Here is a 20,291-nt window from a genome sequence, read left to right as displayed (position 1 = left end):
TTTTGAGATATAGTGAAAAAAAGTGCCCATGTCTAACCCATGTACAGTCAGCCCATGCTTATGTCATGTGGGTTCAATGCGGTCAGCCCACATGGGCTTCCCATGTTGGGCCCATGATACTGAAACTACATGGGCCCCATATAGTATTGCCCATTTCTACCCCATTCACAGTTAGCCCACATCACTGCTGAATGGGGCCCAGACATTTAGCCCAAATGGGCCAGCCCATTTGGGTCCCATTTTTGGTTACCATATTGGTCCTATACAGTTAGCCCATTTAAAACCCATGCCCACTCATAACCCATGTAGCCCACAACAAACCCAAGTGGGGCCCACCCAGGCATGCTGGCTGGGATGCTGGAAAAAAGGCATCAGCCACCTTCTCTATCCCAGAAGGATAAAAGTTTAGATAATGGATGGAAGATTGAAATGAATGCTTTGCTCTGGGTTGACTAGGATTTAAGCTGCATCACTTCTATCTGTGTGAGGAGGTCAGTGACCCTGACCCAGCCAAAACGACAGATTTGATCAATGAGACAAAAAGGAGGAACTATATTGCAATTTTGTAAGGTCTTAACATGGTTGTTGTAATTAGTAGCTGGGCATGAAAGATGTGACAGCTACAATCTCTTACAGGAGGTTGTAGCTGTTATGATCACAGAGAGCAGACCTACAGCAGGTATCAGGATCTGGGGTTAGCATGGACTTCCTATATTAATCTTTTAAAATCAGTGTGACAGGTGACTCAGGTGACACTTGGGATGCAATTGAGACATCCCTATCTTTAACATATGGACTATTGAAAGTAAAAATATAGCATAGAGTATTATTATGCAGGAATTCCATTTATCAAAAAGATTTCATTTTAGTATTGTTTATTTAACAGAAAATTTCTGATCTGTTAGTTCCAACATTTTATAGAAATGTTTCTGTGTGGAAGTAATCAAAAAAAAGTCACATGGATATTGCCATGTAAAATATATTGGCTGGAATTTTACTGGTCCACCCATCCCCCCACACTCACCCTATGTGCCCCTCCTGCCCTCTTTCTTTCTTTTCTATAGCTGAGTGAGGTTGAAGTGAATGGGCAGATTGAGCAAGTATGTGAGCAAGTCTATAGCGAGATGCAATCTCAAGCTATGGACGCAGGCATGGATAGTTTGGAAACTATGGACACCCTGCCTATGCCAGGTTGCTTCCGTATGCGTAGCCCCAGTTATGTGAGGGCAATTGACCAAGGATGTGCCTCAGAGGATGAAGGACCAGGAGGAAGACCTCTGCTGCTACTTCCATCCTCACCACCACGCACAACTGCCACAACTGTCAGGACCATCCAAAGCAGCACAGGTGAGTGGCCATATATTAATAATCTAAACCTTAGCTTGGATTTTTGATACCAGTTTTCAAAAGAAAATAATGTGGTTCTTGTCCACATGAACACATTGACTTACATGTAATCATTTTGAGAGTGACAGTTAAGGGAAGAGACATGAGAAGGAAAAGACACGAGATGCATTGGCCGTCGCAACTGAGAAGATCCGTCATTTCATCCATCATAATGGGAAACATGAGATCTCTTCCCATCAAAGTGGATGAGCTGGCAGCAACAACATTCCATAAAAGGAGCTACCAGAAGTTCTGCCTCATCTGCCTGAATGAGAATCATGCAACTCTGGACTCACATGTAAACATGGACAGCTTTCAGACAGAACCAGGGAGAGCAGTAAGAAGAAAGGAGGGGATCTGGCTGTGTTTGTGAACGACAGGTGGTGTAACCAACAAAGAAATGCTATGAAGTAAGGACATCAAACTGCTAGATGTTTGTATGAGGCTGCATTATCTTCCTCTGGAATTTTCACATGTTATCATGATAAGGTGAACTTATCATGATAACATGGTGGAGAATATCCACCACCACTGGTGGTGGATATTCTCCGGTATCCACCACCAGTGGATACCAGACTCCCCAGTGGGAGGACATCCCCCACCACCAGTGGATACCGGACTCCCCAGTGGGAGGACATCCCCCACCACCAGTGGATACCGGACTCCCCAGTGGGAGGACATCCCCCACCACCAGTGGATACCGGACTCCCCAGTGGGAGGACATCCCCCACCACCAGTGGATACCGGACTCCCCAGGGGGAGGACATCCCCCTGGGGAGCTCAGAAGCTCCAACTTCTTTAGATTCCACACAGTAGGAAGAGCAAAGAGCTCTTTTGTGTCGGAAGAGCTCTGTCCTCCTCTTGAGGAGAACATCAGCAGCATCATGGACTGCATTGACTTCTGTGTGGACAACATTGTCCCCATCAGGCAGGTATGGTGTTTCTCCAATTACAAGCCCTGGATCAATAGAGGCTCATGCTCAATCATCTATGCTTCCTGGTGAGGTCTTTAGTGCATCCATTGCACAACATCTAGCCAGGACTTCTGAGGACAAGCTGGAGCTGTCAGGAGTAGACCACCACATGGGTATCCACCACCAGTGGATACCGAACTACCTCAATGGCCTCCCACACCTGTGTCCCTGTGTCTGCATTATGGGGCTCCCACAGGGAACTGTGCTGGCACCACTCCTCGTCATCATCTACACTGCAGACTTCTCCATCAAATCTCCACACTGCCATCTGCAAAACCTCTCTGATGACTGCCATAGTCGGCCTCATCACAGGTGAGGACGACTCATAATACAGACAATGGACTGGAGCCAGCAGAACCAACTCTTGATCATCACCAAGGAACTGATGGTGGATTTCTGTAAGCGCACCCCCTTTATTGACGCCGGTGAACATCCAGGGAGTGGACACTGAGATAATGAACTCTTCTAATACATGGGTGTTCACCTGAACAATAACCTAGACTGAACTCATAACACTGAGGCTCTTTATAGAAACCCAACTATGCAAGTTGTGCACTTTGTTATTCATGAGGCCCAAGCTGTCTGAAGAACTTTTTAAATTTCTGAACTATTTTCCATCATAATCAATGAGGCTGAATTTTATTAGAAAAAGACCCAAAAGGCAAAACACTGGAATGTTTTTTTCTCTGTTAGATTTAATGACTTCTCAGTAGGGAACATGGCCTTGTGAAGAGAGCATCTGCCATTTATTGACTTCAGACACATTCATCCACATCTTGGCCAAAAGCCATGAGCTGCATGTCAGTGTCAGATCAATGTCAGCTTCCCATGCAGCTCTGTGTACACGCAACAAAAAAATGCATTAAAAGCGCAACACACTTCAACAACAACATATTGTAGCCACTCACAACTCACTTCATCTAAATGTTGTATAGTTGAAGTGAGCTGTGACTTAGATGTCAAGTTTGAACTTGGCATCCAAGTCATGTTTATAATATGAGATTAGAAATGGACATATTCATTATTCATGCTATAATAATAATAATCATATTATTATTATAGCATGAATAGTAATAAATATTATTCATGCTATAATAATAATAATCATATTATTATTATAGCATGAATAGTAATGAATATTATTCATGCTATAATAATAATAATAATAATAATAATAATAATAATATTGTTGGATGAGAGGTGAAGTGCAAATAAGTTAAAAGAAGCTAAAATGAACATAAATAAGGTACAAGAGGAGAAGTTCAGCTCATGTTGAGTTTGAAAGATAAAGATGGTTAGCAAAATGAATTGTGCTACACATAAATTAAAATAATACGGAGCCCCTAAGGGGACATGGAGAAAAAAAAAAAAGGAAAGAAATCCCGACTTATTATCGCGAGATCCCGAGAAACTAAGTCGAGATCTCGAGATCCCGACTTATTATCGCGAGATCCCGACTTATTATCGCGAGATCCCGACTTATTATCTCGAGATCCCGACTTATTATCTCGAGATCCCGACTTATTATCTCGAGATCCCGAGAAAATAAGTCGGGATCTCGAGATCTCGAGATAATAAGTCGGGATCTCGAGATCTTGACTTAGTTTCTCGGGATCTCGAGATAATAAGTCGGGATCTCGAGATAATAAGTCGGGATCTCGAGATCTTGACTTAGTTTCTCGGGATCTCGAGATAATAAGTCGGGATCTCGAGATAATAAGTCGGGATCTCGAGATAATAAGTCGGGATCTCGCGATAATAAGTCGAGATTTCTTTCCTTTTTTTTTTCTCCATGTCCCCTTAGGGGCTCCGTGTCCCCTTAGGGGCTCCGTAAAATAAAGTTAAAAAAAAAAATAAAAAAAAGTAAATGTGAACATCAGTGCATTATAATATCAGTCAGATGACCTTCCCTGGGAAGGTGCAGAAAATTTGTGGATTTTGGTCACATCATACAATTTATATAACTAATTTCTTCTCTTTTTGTTCTGTCCTACCTTCTGTTTTTTATAGTATCGTCTTGCATTACTACCTATAAGAAAACCCCTCCACCAGTGCCACCACGAACCTCCACCTGCTCTACAGCTTCCAAGCCATATATCTCTATCACAGCCCAAAGCAGCACAGAGTCTGCACAGGTACTGAGCACCACATCAGTAGTGATGCACTACACAGAGACTGATTTCAGACATTCACCTTCTTCCATCTTGCTTTGTGTTAGTGTGGGGAGAGTTGTGGAATATTGTTTACCATCAACAGAACATCACTTTGTATTGTGGTACAAAACATTTTCACAAATGAAAACAAGCAACCCAATATCTGCCACATATATTTATGTTGTCTCTTTAGATTGTTGCGCTGTTATTCATTACTTCCTGTTTTTTTTTTCTTTGTATCCTTCGCTCTTCCCTCCCACTCTGAGTAAGCAGATTCCTGAAGACCTGAAGGATCTACACAGTTCAAATCTGACCAGTGATTTAGAAATTATTTTTGGGCCAATTACTTTTTGGTTCTTTACAGAACAATATCAGAATTTCAAAATGTGAAAAAAAAAGTCACTTATCAAACAGAACCAGAGCAGTGATCTAAGATCTTGTGTAATGTGATTCAAGTCCCTATTGGTCAAATGAGCTAAAGCTACCTTATTGTTTTTTTAAGAAACCAGTAAAGATACCATTGCAAAATCTTTTAAACCTTCATGATCATGAAAACCTGAATACATCATGGTAAATGATGGGTATTTTTCTTGAACCTACATAAAAGAACCACAGACAACGTATATGAATTTTATGGTCAAGCTTTTGCAAAAGGAGAAGTCTCCATCAACATCTCCTCCGAGCTGCTGACAGAGAGTTCTGATCTGCTTTCACGTGAGCTCCTTCTTTTATTGTCAAAGAAAAACAGTCACAGGGGGCAGTCAGTAAAAACAACAGAGGTCGTAAAACATGTAACCAAAACAACCAGCAACTCAGTTCCAGGTGTGATAACTGATCTACGGTCTGAGCCCAGTTCAGCTTTAGGTCAAACTATCAACTAAGAAAAGGGTAGATAACACAAGAAGAATTTAAGGTCTGAGTACCACAGAGTTTGACTGTCTCACATGAAGATAAACAGACAGTCGTAACCTCCAGGTCAGTTTATACACACATAAGGAAGAGAACACTTTAAACTAAAAATCACAATAATACTGATTAACATTAGACTGAATATGAACTAAAGTAATAACAAAATGATAATACCAAAAAATCTCTAACAGTAAAAATCTGCTCCTGCAAATCAAGGCATTCGCTTCTCCTACCAAAATATGTCCAAATCAGCATAGTGTACAGCAGTACACTTTTGATATGCTGGTGATAAAAACAGAATGCTATTCTATATCCAAGGTAATACTTGTCAGTGACAGAAATTGTCTTTTTGTTCTTAAACTAACCAGGATGCCTATATGGAAGATGAAGGGTCCAGAGGAGACATGACAATCCAGTCAGGGCTCAGCAACTCAACAGAGAGTATTGACAGCATGAAGGCCTTGACAGCTGCCATAGAAGCTGCTAACGCTCAGGTTTGTGATTGTATGTTATGACTGTAAAGTAAGATGTGAAAATGATTTCACAGCCAATTTATTTAGTTGAGAGTTTTGGACATAACTACTTGTATCATAATTTAATGTCTTGAAAATGTGTACTACTTGCAAAAAGAAGAAATGAGTTTGGAGAGATTATGAATACTGTGTATTCACAGCCTGGTTGGTCCTGCGACTTATACTGACTTACAGCTGTTGAGTCTTTGAAAAGAATGGGAGTGGAAATGTAACCAGGGGACATCCAGATCCAGGGATCAGTTCAGGTAACCTGCACGAGGAAATAACCTGCACGAGAAAGGCGAGAAGCTACATTAGGAGACACTTAGAAATTAGAGGGCCTGGAGTTTTACTACTACTCGTTAGCACTCAGGCACCGACTGACTTCCAGGTCCTTAAGTAGTCCACCTGATGAAGAGGAAACAAGCTGTAGGTCTGCAAAAATGAGCTGGATCACACAAACTGCAGAAAAGAACTAAAGGAATAAGTGAACACAACTCCTACAACCCACCAATATGTGAATCAAGGCAGGTGAGCAAATATTTTTATCAGTATAGTGTATTTGTTTTGCCTCTTCATGATGTATTTTTGACTGATATATTAAATGCTAAATCATATTAATGGGCATGAGCCAAGAACCTTTACCGAGAAAAGCTAAACACTGACAGCAAGATGAGCAGAGCTGGAGGAACGAGTTCACTGCTGGATGCTGAACGTGCCGCTGGGAAGGAAGGAGTTGCGTCTCCATGCCCTGGTATTTGCCAATGAAAGTCATTAATAAAAATGACTTTGGAAGTGGGCCTTTCCACTACAATGTACTGTAAATATAGATTTACACTACATGCGTTTCTGCTCTGGAAGTGCACAGCAGAGCCGTTCCTGACTACCCTGATTCAGAACACTGATATCAATGTGTCAGAAACTTCCAAGCCAAGATTGATGGATTACGTCAATTTGTTGAAAAACAGGTAACTGAACACCATGTCACTCTTGTGACAATTTCTATTTTTTTCTAAATAAATACATCTTACTTATGTTGTTTTCCCTTCATGATGTATTTTTGACTGATGCAACTTATACTCTTCAGTGACTTATGCTCTTTTTCCACTGGCTCTAATGGACCCAGCTCCACTCTACTCAGTCTGCTTTGCAAGCATTTTCACTCGCCTTTTTTCAGCTTTGCATCTGCTTTTTCGGTCCCTGCTATGGAGTAGGGTCTGCCAGTGCCCTACATATGTAGGCAGTGATATTTAAACTTGCTTTAGTGATTGAGGTGTTCCATAGTCTCAATTTAAGAAAGACTTAAGTCTTGGTCATTGCAGAAGAATCCAACTAAAATACTTATGTTTGAGACTGACAGTTTGGGTTTTGCTGTGAAACTTTGACACAATTGAGTGTTCCAGTGGATTCAGTGATCCCAAACACATGGTATATGTGTATGTAATGGACAGAGCAGACAGACTGACATTAGACTTATTAAAACACCTTTCAAAAATTACAACCTTAATCCTGTTAAGAATTTGTGAACTAGGCTTAAAAGTCAAGAAGTCAAATGATTGAAATAAACTATGCTAATATTCCAAACATTTGTCAGATGTGCATAGCTGTCTCAAACGGCAGTCCTTTTTATTTGTGTCCCTTGTCCTACACACGAGTTAAAAGTCAAAACTGCTAATGAGCTAATATTGGAGCCAGGTGTGCTAAAGCACAGAGATATAGAAAACACTGAGGACAGAAGTTTTAGATCCTTGATCTAGAATTATGACAGAAGCTTATTGATGAGTACAAATAAAGAGAGGTCAAGGTTCACTTGCTATGAAAGTTCAAAGTGATTATGACCTTCTTTCCCATAAAGACTACATGTAAACTCTGACTGGAACTGTCTCTACTTAGGTGCATGGACCTGCCAGTCAACATGTCAGTAACAGCACTATGACAGTCAGCACTGCCAGTTCCCCGCACCTCAGCAGGGGGCAAGTTGTTGAAGAGCATCGGGATGAATACAGAAAAGAAGCACTCAGGAAGGGGAAATGTCTCTCCATAGGCATCCAGGTATAGGATTTGTAGTTAATTTACTTTACACATAACAGAAAAATCAAAGTGCATTAGAGGAAGGTATGCTGAAGTATGGAAGAATTGTGTAGTTTAGAGTTCTTTGTGTCCTGTAGGTTGATGGACCAGAAGACATACCAGATCCAGAAGACCCCTCCAAGTTCACGTCTGTGGGGGTACAAGTGGAGGATGATCGAGGGTGAGGGTGATTATTGCAGTGAAAAATTTTTTAAATATTTTTTGATTTTGATTCTATTCTTTCATAGAATAGAATAGAATATATCTTATTGATCTCCAAGGTGAAATTGCTTATTAGTTTACAAGCTACTTCATCCAAGGTGTTAAATATTAACAGTACAAATATAAGCATAAGAGAGAAACTTTTTAAAATATATACACCTAGAGTGATGTAAGGAATTCAATATGACGGAATATAGATAAATAAATAAATAAATAACAATATGTTGATTTATAAATAATCTACACAAGTACAAAGAAAATTAGGTTTAAGTTACTCAGAGCTGGGCATTGTAAAGTCTAATGGCTGCAGGCAGAAATGACACTGTGGTGCACTTTGGTAAAATGAGTCTCTGGCTGAAGGGGCTCCTGTATCCAACCAGCACATCATGAAGAGGATGAGACTCGTTGTCCAAGATGGCCTAAATGTTGGACAGGATCCTTCTTTTTGACACCACTGTCAGAGAGTCCAGCTCCACTCCAACGACGTTACTGGCCTTCCAGATCAGTTTGTTCAGTCTGATAGTGTCCTCCACCTTCAGCCTGCTGCACCAGCACACCACAGCATACAGGATGGCACTGGCAACCACAGAGTCATAAAACATCCTGAGCAAAGTCCGGCAAATGTTGAAGGACCTCAACTTTGGCCTTTCCTGTACACAGAATCAGTGTTCTTGACCAAGTCCAGTTTATTGTCAATGTGGAGTCCCAGATATTTATAGTTCTCCACAATGACCACACTGACCCCCTGGATGGTCACTGAGCACAAGAGGAGGGAAGGAGATGTGAAGGTGAAACTCACATGGGTGGACAGCAGCAGTGGCATTGATGGGAGTGTGAGCAGGAGGTGCAGGGGCCACAGTGTCGAATCTGTTGAAAAACAGGTCGGGTTCATTGGCTCTGTCAACGTTGCCCTCAACCGCTCCACAGCCTGCTGATCTGAACCTGGTGATAGTCCTCATCCCTCTCCAGACCTCTCATGTTTCCCTGCTGGAGTTTCCTCTCCAGCTTCTTCTTATATTTCTCTTTAGCTCTTCTGACCTTCACCTTCAAGCACCTCTGAATTACTCTCACATCATCCCTGTTGCCATCTCTGAAAGCCCTCTTCTTCTCATTCAGGATAGTTTTGATCTCCTTTGTTACCCAGGGCTTATTTGGGTAACAATAAACTGTCTCAGTAGGGATGATGGAGTCAACATAGAAGGAGTCAGTTATGAACTCAGTGAGCTCACCAATGTTCTCCATATTTGAGTTCCTGACAGTCAGTGGCCTCAAAACATCCCTGTAGTGTCTCAGTGACCTCCTTTGACCCTATTCTCACGAGCCTCGTGGTTGCAGTCTGGCTCTTCACCAAGGACTGAAGGGCACCAGGTTATGATCAAACTTTGAGTGGAGGGAGGGGAGAGGAACTGTATGCATCCTTCACGTTAGCATACAGCAGGTCCAGAGTTCTCTCTTCTCTGGTGGGACAGTTCACATACTGGATGAAGTTGGGCAGCGTTTTGTCCATGACGACATGAATAAAATCACCCAAGATAATCATGAATGCAGTTGAATGTCCTGTCAGGAAGCAACCTACAATGGAGTGGATGATATCACAGACCAGGTAGGGTTGTCATCCGTCCCATAAAATACAGAATCGTCTCTTATTTGGCTGTTAAATGTTGCGTCCCATATTGAACCGATAAGGGGCATGTATTGGTCCATATTTCAATAATTGTCTGATAGACATGCCTATCACACACATAACAGCACTAAGTGTAACAATAATGACCAAAATAAAACACAGGAAATATTAAGGTCAGCTAAATTGTAGTGGTGGGATCTACACGACCCCGCCAGAACACTACGGTTCAATGCTGTTACCATGGTTACCTAGAGACGGACAATACGCAGCCAAGATGAGCTGCTATCAACCTGGGTCTTATTAAAATGTCCACCCAATACTCCACCATGCCCTTAGAAGCAAAACCTCTTGCAAAAGTACAATAGGAAGACATACATCTTAGGCTGAACCGTCTTAGTGAGGATGAATACAGACATTTTAAAGAATGTGCCCATTGTGGTGCAGTGTGCTTTATGATATCAGAATGCATCAGTAGAGGAACACTGCAGACTCGCCAGAACCTAGAAGAACCAGATATCAGCGTCTTTTCAATCCTCAACCATCTCCTGAGGCTGATATGGTACAGAACATTTAGCTATGATTAAGTTTCTTATTGTGCTTTTAGTAGAATATTTTGGGTTGATTATTTGCTTAGGATGTTGAGTTTGGATGACACTTTATTTAATCTATAATAGTATCAGCTAAAATAATATAAATGATCATTTAAAGAACTCATGCTAATAGATTACCAGTACATACATAAATATTTCCTACTTTAAAACAGTTTGCTAGGGCTTTCTGTGTGTTTTCTTTAGAAATGTTGATATATTTTTTGAATACATTGCTCAGTGTTCATTTGATGTATTATTTCACTATTATTCCATTAATGTGGTTTACCAGTTTGGATAACCTGACTTCCCGTTAATGGGGAAAAAAAACATGCTAATCAAAAATGCACCAGATACAGACCTGCAGTCCAGGGGTGGTTCTAGACAATGGTCAAAAGTGTAAATCTAATTTGTTAATACTCAGTTGTGGATTTTTTTAACCTTCACAATTTTACTTTAACAATGAATTCAAAATTATAGTGCTGCACTTTTAGCTGTTGTATTTAGATAGGATCACACTTTCCATCTGCTACATCATGGGTCTGTAACCTAATATGCAAGTAGCTCTTTGGCTCACATAATATATCAAATGATGAAATATTGCAGTTTTTTTTTTTGTTGGCGTTTCATTTTTTTTATCATGAAGCGTGCTGGTGACATTTGTTGTTTTTGTTTCCCGCCACCAGGCCGTTGTGCCACAGCTGTTTTGAGTTCTTGATTAGGTTTCTTTGTGTATTTAAGTCATCTGTGCCTTCTGTTCCTTGTTGGATCGTAGTCGGACTAGCGGCTCTCGCAGTGTTTGTGTTTCGCGGTCTGGATACATACCAGTTTTGTGGTAATAAAGTAAGTGGCTCACCTTTTCAACGACGGCTGGTCTTCCTTCGATCACCATGAGGGCGAAACGCAACATTTTTTAAGTGTCACCATGACAAAATACTGACTACTCTGGCCCCCATGGTAAATTTGGACTAGAATCAGCCAAACCTAACTCCTCATTTGTATATTTTGGTAAAACTATTTAAAATACAATAATTTGCACCTTCATATTTTTGGCTGTCTGGTGACTTAAATGTTAAATCAGGTATTATGATCATTTATTCAGTACTTGAGTAGCTTAAGTAATTTATGGTTCCTTTCTATTTCTACTTAATTAAAAACCTGTTGAACATATGCTATTCTGATTGGAGTATAATTTTGGGGTACTCTAACCAACCTCTATGTATGAATAATTGCTCTATGAATCTTTTATTTTTTGAACAAAAAAACATTGCCATAAAACAATGTCTTATCACTGCAGCAACCATCCCACCCCATGAGAGTAGGGCGACACGGGCTGTGGTGGGCCACTCCTTTCCGTTTACTTCTCTCGGTGAAATTCCGGTCGGGCTGAACAGTCCAGTAACCCTCTATGGAGACATTGGTATCAGGAATGCCAATGTCTCCATCAGGTATGGGTGCAGCCATGTCTCCGTAAAACACATTAGGCTACATTCACCGTACTCCCTCTGGCTCCTGGACAGCGATGCTAATTCATCCATCTTGTTAGCCATCGATCTAACTTGCCCATGCTAATGGTGGGAGAAACAACGTATAACTTCTCTTCTCCATAAGCCTCTGTTTCTTCCTTATTCCGCTCCTCCACTGTTTGTTTTCTCCTCTGCAACCCTGATGTGTCCTTCTCCAGACCTCTTTGGAGATTTCTGTGGATCTGGACACCATGTCATCCGACTTCAGCACTGTTACGACCCGGCTTGTTGAGTTGTAACAAAAACCAAGGAGACACGGACTTCAACAATAAATATGATCTTTATTGAGCATCAAATCTAAAATAAAACAGCAGCAAATAAGCAGGCGACCCTATGTGGCCGATGGCATCGCCAGAAGCTGGTGGTGTGAGCAAGGGAGTCCTGCAAAAGAAAAGAAAAGCAAAGTGTCACGATTTGTGGTTTAGTGAGGTGAGGGAGAACACAGAGAGAACCACGGATGAAGATGATGATGATTTAATGACAGATGTACAGCTCAACAGTCCGGATGAATAGGCAGCCGCACAAGGAGCTAAGGCTAAAGCTAACACTGGAAGCTACCGACTTAAATGACTGTAACCGAGCGGCTTCAGTCCTGTGGAGCTGAAGCCGCCACAGGACTTCACATTTCTACTGTGAAGTCTGTCTAACTAACTAGACAGACTGTGACAACTGACAACTCACATCTGACGAGTAACAAATGACAAGGATCCGACGAAGGACAGACGACAGGTGGGGGTTAAATACACAGAAAAGGTAATCAGGGAACTAGACACAGCTGGGAGAAATCAACAGGGAAGACAGAAAATCACAGGGGAAACAGAACTAAACACAGAAAAACCTCAAAAATAACTACACAGAAAACAAAGATCATCACACAAAGCAAAACAAAACCAAACAAAGTCGGGGCGGGTAGGCAAGTCGGGGAAGTGCCAGTCTGGAGAGCAGAGCTGGATGGAGAAGACAACTCAACTCCAAGCCAGCTTCAACTCCGCTCACCCAGTTCCTTCTCTCTCCTCTCCCACTCTTGATTCACTGGAGCAGGCTGCTTATATAGCCAAGATGCACTGGGCCCTAGCAGATCCTGGTCCCGCCCCTTCCGGTGCAACTTGGAACAAAAAGCAATTAGTAAATGACGGATCCCTTCACGTAAAGTGGAGAGAGACATCACAACACAATGAGCTGATCCCTGGTGTAAACAATTTGGCCAAGTTGTTATGCTTCGCAGAGTAAAAAACAAGTATCTCTACAGCGAAGAAAAAGATTATGACTCTTAATAAACAGTACTGAAAATGAGCTTCTAGTAACGTGCAAAAATGAATTGTTGCAAAATAATCAATCCAAAACAATTAAAAAAGCAAATACATGAGTATCCACAACAGGTTGTATACATGTTGGCGCATGGGCACTAAATCACAAATTTACTGATTTGTTTTAAGTATATGTAGAAAGACACTGCAAAGTGTAAAAGTGTTGACTGAGTTGTGTCTTGACAGTAGATATTGATGGTTTGGTGTCTTGGATGTCTAGATATCGAAGGCTTCAGCGCTCCAACAGTGTGACAGCAGCTGTACAGGTAAGCAGCAAGCTTGCGTTGACGAGCTTTGATTAATAATTTGGATTGGGTCAAGTTCTCTATGCTGTTCCAAATCTTATCCAACAGAGCTGTTTTCCTTCTTCGTAAACAAAGCGCTCTGCTCTACACATCGGAATTGATGAATGACTATACTTTATTAATGAATTATTAATAAACAGAGTCCTGGAGCTGGCCAGAGTTCTGAGTGGGTCACAGGACAGATAAACGGAGAAATAGCAGCACATATGGCTGGTTCTGTTACTGATCTTTCACTGTGAAAATCTATATATCTATACACCTGTGATATCTTGCTCTTTGGAGATCTTTTTGCAGAACAATTATCAAATTTCTACATGTATGTGTTAAATTTTGGACTCAGCCCACATTTTCCAGTCTCAGGTAGAGGAATAAATCTGACTTCTCTTGCAATGCCTTTTTTTGGCTAAAATACAGAATATCAAGTTGGTCTTTACAGAAGACATGAGGGAATGACAAATCATTTGGAAATATACTGTATTAATGTAGGCTATTTACAAAACTAAGCATAAATTTCATACAACTAAATACTAAGCTAGTTCTTGGATCCTCTTTATTTCCCAATCCAGGCAGATCTAGACCTGCCAGACCTCCTAGACACTCCTCTAGACTCTCCACACCCTCACAGAGGACGTCTGGCCTCCTGTGGCATGTCTCGGAAGTATTCCCGCGATGCAGCCACCTCCACCGTCAGCATTCAAGGCTCAGGGAACCATTACCATGCCTGCGCTTCAGATGATTATGATGATGTTGGTTTTGACCCGTCCATCCTCCCCCCTCCTGATCCCTGGATAGATACTGTTACTGATGACCCACTTGATGCAGACTTCAACAGCTCTGTTATTCTGGAGGTATGTGGACTTGTTTTACTCAATTTGGTTTGTTTTTAATGCATATCAATTATTACAATCATTTTTTACACATCCTCGATATCAATGACCAAAGTCCTTCACAAAATATATATATATAGAAAAATAAGGATGCATCGATATGAACATTTGGGTTGGAACTGATATCCAATATTATTACTGCTGTTATGATATCTGATATCAGTCAGACAGTTTTCAAATCTGTAGGATGAAAGAACACATGGAGTCAAAGCTCAGTCAATGATCAAGTCGAGGAGAAAGATGGGATTTAACACTGAAAGACAGGGACAAGTGTATCATCCATACAAGGAAATCATTAAGTTATTGGCAGCAGAAGCTCCGCTGACGACCCCTCCCAGTGCTCCTCCCGAGCCTCCAGCCGGCTTAACAGAAACCAGACCCGATGTACACTGGCTTCAGAGAAAAAATATAGAGAGCAAAAAATTAAATCTGAAATAACAGGAAAAAAGCAAAATTGGAGAGAAGTAAGAGTACGTAGCAAAGAGAGTGTTGTTGCACAACACCTCCCCCCCCTTTCTCTCTCTACTTCCTCTTCTGAGAGGAGGGAGATGTTGCTCCCAGCTCTCCGTCTAACGGGTGAATTGAGTTTCCTAAATCTGCCGAGATTTACCCTACCCAGAACTGAAGTAAACTCTGTTTAAGCTGGGTGCGAGAAAGACTAGCCTGGTTTCTGACGACCTTCATCCAGATGTCCCACCCTTTTTCACTCTGTGAATTAGCCAGATAGAGCAGCCCGGAATCAGCTAGCTTCACAGAGCACACCTGTTAACGGTCGCTCTTTCTCTTATTACAACTTGCACTTGTTATTGAACCAGGTTGGTTTTAGTGACTCGGGCGAGTCCCAAGGGTGTTGTTTTAGTTTTGGCTAAAAGCAACCTATAAAACATTTTCCACTTTCTCCTCCCAGAATCAAACTTCATAGCTATTTTACAACCATCAAAGAACTTTAAGGTGACTCATTAACTGAATGTCCACAACATCTTTTAGATTTTCTTAATGCTAAGTATTTTTATTAGTAAGGCAGTTTTGCAAGGGTCAGTACAGCTTAAATCAGTAGCAGAAATAATCAAATAAGTAAAATCAATAATCTAGCCTGTCTTTCCCTAATGCTGACACTGTGAACTAAAAAAGGTAAACTTTGAGAGAGGGACGGAGTTTGGCATTTTGAACCCCAGAACTGGCCTGATGATGAAAAAGGTGTTGCAGCAGCAGGAGGCTCCCAGTACAGGAAGAGTACTGAGTCAGAGCGGCAGATCTCGGGCCTCGGGGTGACTTCCTCATGCTCGTAGCGGCCCTCTCCTTCTTGTCTTGCAGCTCTGTAGCTCCTTTCTCCTCGTCTCACGATCTTTCTGGTCCATGGAGATGTAGATGAGCTGGTCTCATGGAAGGAACACACCAGTTCTTCCTCTTTGCCTTTGTTCTTTGCCTTTGTCTTTATCTTCATCTTTGCCTTGGTCTTTTTCTTTATCTTTGGGGTCCCAAACCCAGCTGATGAGAGAAGTGCAATTTGAAGCCACATGTTGCGGGGCTAACGGGTTGGTCCCCATGTGCAGAACAGTCTTCGGCTCTGTGGCTCCGGCTCTTCTTCAGCTGCAGAGTTCTTTGTCCATCTCGATCTTGGCTCGAAGCTGCCTGAAGGATCCAACCAAAGATTCCTCTCTTGCACTCACCTTATATAGGGTTTATCCACCCTTTTAGTGCATTTGCATTGGCTAGCTTTGTTGCTGTGCCTGTTTCATTGGCGGACTGCTTGGACCGATAATCTCATATCCATCACCATCTTTGGACATGACCTGATGTCTGTTCTAATGTCCCCGAGTTGCTCAACAGCCCTCTTGTGTCTAACCTTCTCTTAGGAAAGTTGAAGTTTAGCAATAAGGCGTTGGACACCTCCGCTCTCCCATCAGTTCCTCTTTCCACCTGACCTTTCACCTACCATCTACCTCCAACACAACATCAGTGACCTTTAATTACAGTTACACACTTTACACCATTTCAAGTTCAATGTCAAAATCACATTTATAATCTTTTAGTTTCTCTGATTTAGCATTCACTTATAATTTTATAATAACCATTACTTATTAGTTACTCTTATTATAATCATAATGTGTTATTACAGACATTTCTGAAAAGAAACCAAGAATAATCCATTATTCTAATTATTTGACACCATGTTACAGTTACTTCTTTCACCTGTAAGTACTTCCATAAGTATAAGACTAAGTGTAAATATTCTTATAATCAAACCAACATCAACCACTGGTTAAACCAATATTAATTATTAACTTAACTATAAGTTATCATTATTAATTCAAGGATTTTACTCTGGGTTTTATCCAATTACTCAAAATGTCTAGATTTTATTCCTTAAACCTTTAGAGCTCAAAATGAGCAGTCTGAACTATTTTTAATCACTGCAGGCTGGAAACTTCCTCTTTTTCCAGGAAACCTGCTTTTCCTGTTTCATAACTCTCTTTCTGCCTGACTATGATTTTTTATGATTAAATAGAAAAAAGTAGAATTAAAGCAGGACACAATAACAACACACACAACCAGATTAATTTTATTACCGTCTGACTCTACTGTTGGGTCTTGATGTCACCTGTGTAATCAGTTTTAAAGATAACTTTATTTATTGTTATTATTAAACTAAAATCTCCAGCATGGGGAAGTGGGCTGAGCTCGACTTTTCTCGACAAGAGGAAAGATGCAGCCTAAGCCAGTCTGACTGCGTTTTATCAGAAAGGAAAGTTTAAGTCTAGTCTAAGCAGGGTGTCTGCCTCACCCCTGCTCTAAACTATATTTTTCACCCTGACCTAGCTTATGATGTTCCTCAGACAGACTAAGAAAAGAACGCAATAATTATTAAAGAGACTTGCGAAAACAGCTTGGGTATAAACAAGGTAATGAAAGCATTTTACTGATGACTGTCTTTGTGTGCTCTCCATGAACCCATGAAGGGAAAACTTCCTGTCAGCCAGTGTTGGTGTGTGCTTCACCTCAGTGAGTGAAATGCTGGCCTGTTTGCTGGACAACTGTCAAGTCTGCAGGCTTCCCTTCCCCATGATTGTGTGGGTCATAATATAATAATAAACCTTGTCAAATGTGCAGTTTGACGCATTATTATATGAACGTTGTCATGTTATCTGAACATGTAATGTTCAATGTCAGATGCTAAATTTCTGACATTTGAAATATATTACTGAATCTACACTACATTTTATCTTTTGAAATAACTTGCATGTATAATTTCTAAGAAAATGCATTCCTCATGACACACTTCCCCTATATGCATTTTAATATTTAGAAAACACAAATATTACATTTAATTTAAAGGTTTCATCTTCTTTAGATCGTGTTATTGCTGTGCACGTATGGAAAATGTTAGCAGAAAATGTTAGCTTTAGAAGAATGAATGTTCACATTTCCTTCTGAATAACCTTATATTAAGATATTTATTTATCAGCAGCTGAAAATGTTAACCTTGCCCCATTAGTGAGAGATAAACCAGCAGTTACTTTCAGCTTCATTCAGGTATTTGGTGTAGTTTTAATGAATATTTCATGTACACTATTTTGACAGTATGTACAAATCTGAATATTGTGATGTAAGGTGGTACAACGGTCGGTCTGTCAGAGAGATGGACGCTGGTTCCTGAAGCTTCTTCAAGCTGAGACCGACCGCATGGAGGGATGGTGTCGGCAGATGGAGCTCGACCAGCGGGAGAATGAGTTGCCTGAAGATAGTAGGTTTATATGTGTTTGTTCATTGTTCAGCCTTTTAGCAAACATTTCAGGAGAAATAGTGCAACACACATTTTAAATATTAATTTTGAATAGTATAAAATTCTGTTTTTTATTGCAAAGTTCATACAAAGGGTCTCAACCATAAGAAATGTAAAAGGTCCACAATTATGGAAAATTCCCGTTTTGTATCTTTCTGTCCTTCCACTTGGGTATTTATGGCTTTTACAAATATTCCAAGAGCAAAAGACACCAAATACCCAGTTGTTTTTTGGAATAAGTAAATGTACTGCTGGTGTTTGCAAGACAGTGTGTTTCAAAAACTTCTAAATTGTTGCATCACAACTTTTTACAAACCAGCCCCAAGTGGACCTCCACCCATTTCATTACAAGTTTGTTCTGCTGGTTTTTCCCCTGCACAATGACTGCTTGAAAAGCAAAGTGTTTTGTTGTCAACTGTAACACAGAGCTTGAGGATGTGTTTGTCATAGTTTGAGGGTGTTGCTGAGGAGACAGACACAGGTAGGCCCAGGCAGACATAGATGAACGATGATTTAATGGTGAATACTCCAAAACAAAGTCCAACAGTGACAGCTCAGGGAAACAGACAGACGACAGAACACTCGACGTTAGACAAGGATCCGACAAGAGACAAAGATAACAGGTGGACTTAAATACACAGGGAGGGTAATCGGAATAAGACACACCTGGGAAGCAAACAGGGAAGGCAGGACAGGGACAGGACTAAACGTAGAAAACCTCAAAAACAAGTACACAGAAAACAGAACACAACAGTGTTCATGCATGTTCTCCCAGTCATGGAGAACAGAGCTGTGTGGCTTCATAATATCCTTGCAATATTGCCAAAGTAAGTTGTAGTTTGTACAGATCATTTTAAGCAGAAATCCTCTGAAAACTACAAACAGTTCATGACAGAATTTGCCAAAAGGAAGGAAGAATCCGTTTCTACTTTCTCACAAATATGCAGATGGCAATGTAAGTACATAATGATCTGTTGCGTGTTTTGTGTTGTTGTTTGGCAGAAATCTGATTTGTCATTTAGCACAAGCTAACACTAAACAATAGTCTCTGCTAGTCCTGTGTCTCACTTTATGTTACTCACAGTCAGTGTGTCCGAATTCAGGGTCTGCATCCTTCAAAGCGTATGAATGTCTTTGCGTCAAAGGACCTGGTCTACGCAGGACGGGTACAAAGGCCACAAATATTTGACGACTGGAAGAGAAAAGCTGTGAATTTGAACAGATCCAGTCATAGAGAAAATAAAGAATAGACGCTATTTAACATTGCGGTTAAATAAAGCTATTATGTTTAAATGCTTCACTTTAATCAGTCACACTGATTTGCTAAGGAATAAATTAAATACTTTGGATAAACAAACTTTATGCTGCTAAACATTACCTGACTGAACAATGTTGCCGTTCCACTCATTGGAGAAAGCTATTGGAAGTTTGAAAACAATGTGCCAGGAGTCAGGCGTTCTCTCCATGTAAACCGAATCTATCTGGATCGCCCAGCCAGGTGACAGCTGGCGAGGGGAGCTGATTGTTAATGCAGCGGGAGCAGACATCTCCGAAAATACTGTCAGAGCAATATTGCAGTTGCTTTTCCCAAACACCTAATTTGGACCCTCAATGAATCATAGGATATGGTGGGTCATGAGGGATACACTGGACCCATCCAGTACACAGGTGTGGTGCATCAGGATGGCTGATGAATGATGATTAACCCTTGTGTTCAGAAATGGGGTCCAACCGACCCCACACACGTAAAACTTGTATCATTTGCCACCGTCCTCTACATTTGTCTCAGTCCTCGCACGCACAAGGGTTAAGCCATTTCATTCCAGTGCTTTGTACCTGTGGCACATCTAAAAACTGCAGGACAGCGGCCCTTGAGGACTGGAGTTTGACACCCTGGTCTAAGATCACAAAGTTTAAAAATATATAAATTTCTGACCTTTGTCGTTGGCCGTTGCCAGATCTGCAGCGAACTGGTGCATGACAGAGGCAATGGTACCGTCTTACCGCACCACAGCACCTCATACCATACATTTGTCTATGTCTGT

At 40.9% G+C, this 20,291-nt stretch overlaps 1 protein-coding gene and 1 pseudogene across 4 annotated transcripts in view; one reads left to right on the top strand and one right to left on the bottom strand.

The window, feature by feature from the left end:
• dlgap1a (discs, large (Drosophila) homolog-associated protein 1a) overlaps window positions 1–20,291 on the top strand; it is a 63,310-nt gene that overhangs the window by 25,976 nt on the left and 17,043 nt on the right. For 2 of the 4 annotated variants that reach the window (XM_088014628.1, XM_088014627.1), the window contains 8 exons: window positions 1,065–1,347; window positions 4,371–4,495; window positions 5,791–5,916; window positions 7,828–7,986; window positions 8,103–8,185; window positions 13,491–13,536; window positions 14,142–14,423; window positions 18,075–18,207. In XM_088014628.1, the coding sequence (XP_087870754.1) occupies window positions 1,065–1,347; window positions 4,371–4,495; window positions 5,791–5,916; window positions 7,828–7,986; window positions 8,103–8,185; window positions 13,491–13,536; window positions 14,142–14,423; window positions 18,075–18,207 (1,237 nt within the window). Of the gene's footprint in view, window positions 1–1,064; window positions 1,348–4,370; window positions 4,496–5,790; window positions 5,917–7,827; window positions 7,987–8,102; window positions 8,186–13,490; window positions 13,537–14,141; window positions 14,424–15,751; window positions 15,781–15,958; window positions 15,963–18,074; window positions 18,208–20,291 lie in introns of all 4 variants that reach the window. The other 2 variants (XM_088014630.1, XM_088014629.1) reach the window with 2 other exon arrangements.
• On the bottom strand, window positions 8,646–9,733 carry LOC148154868 (uncharacterized; annotated as a pseudogene).

The sequence above is a fragment of the Poecilia mexicana genome, unplaced genomic scaffold (genome assembly GCF_051168715.1).
Source record: "Poecilia mexicana isolate PSO_F unplaced genomic scaffold, ASM5116871v1 scaffold_17, whole genome shotgun sequence".
In the NCBI taxonomy this organism is placed as follows: Eukaryota; Metazoa; Chordata; class Actinopteri; order Cyprinodontiformes; family Poeciliidae; genus Poecilia; species Poecilia mexicana.
This window is presented reverse-complemented; position numbering and strand designations above follow the sequence as displayed.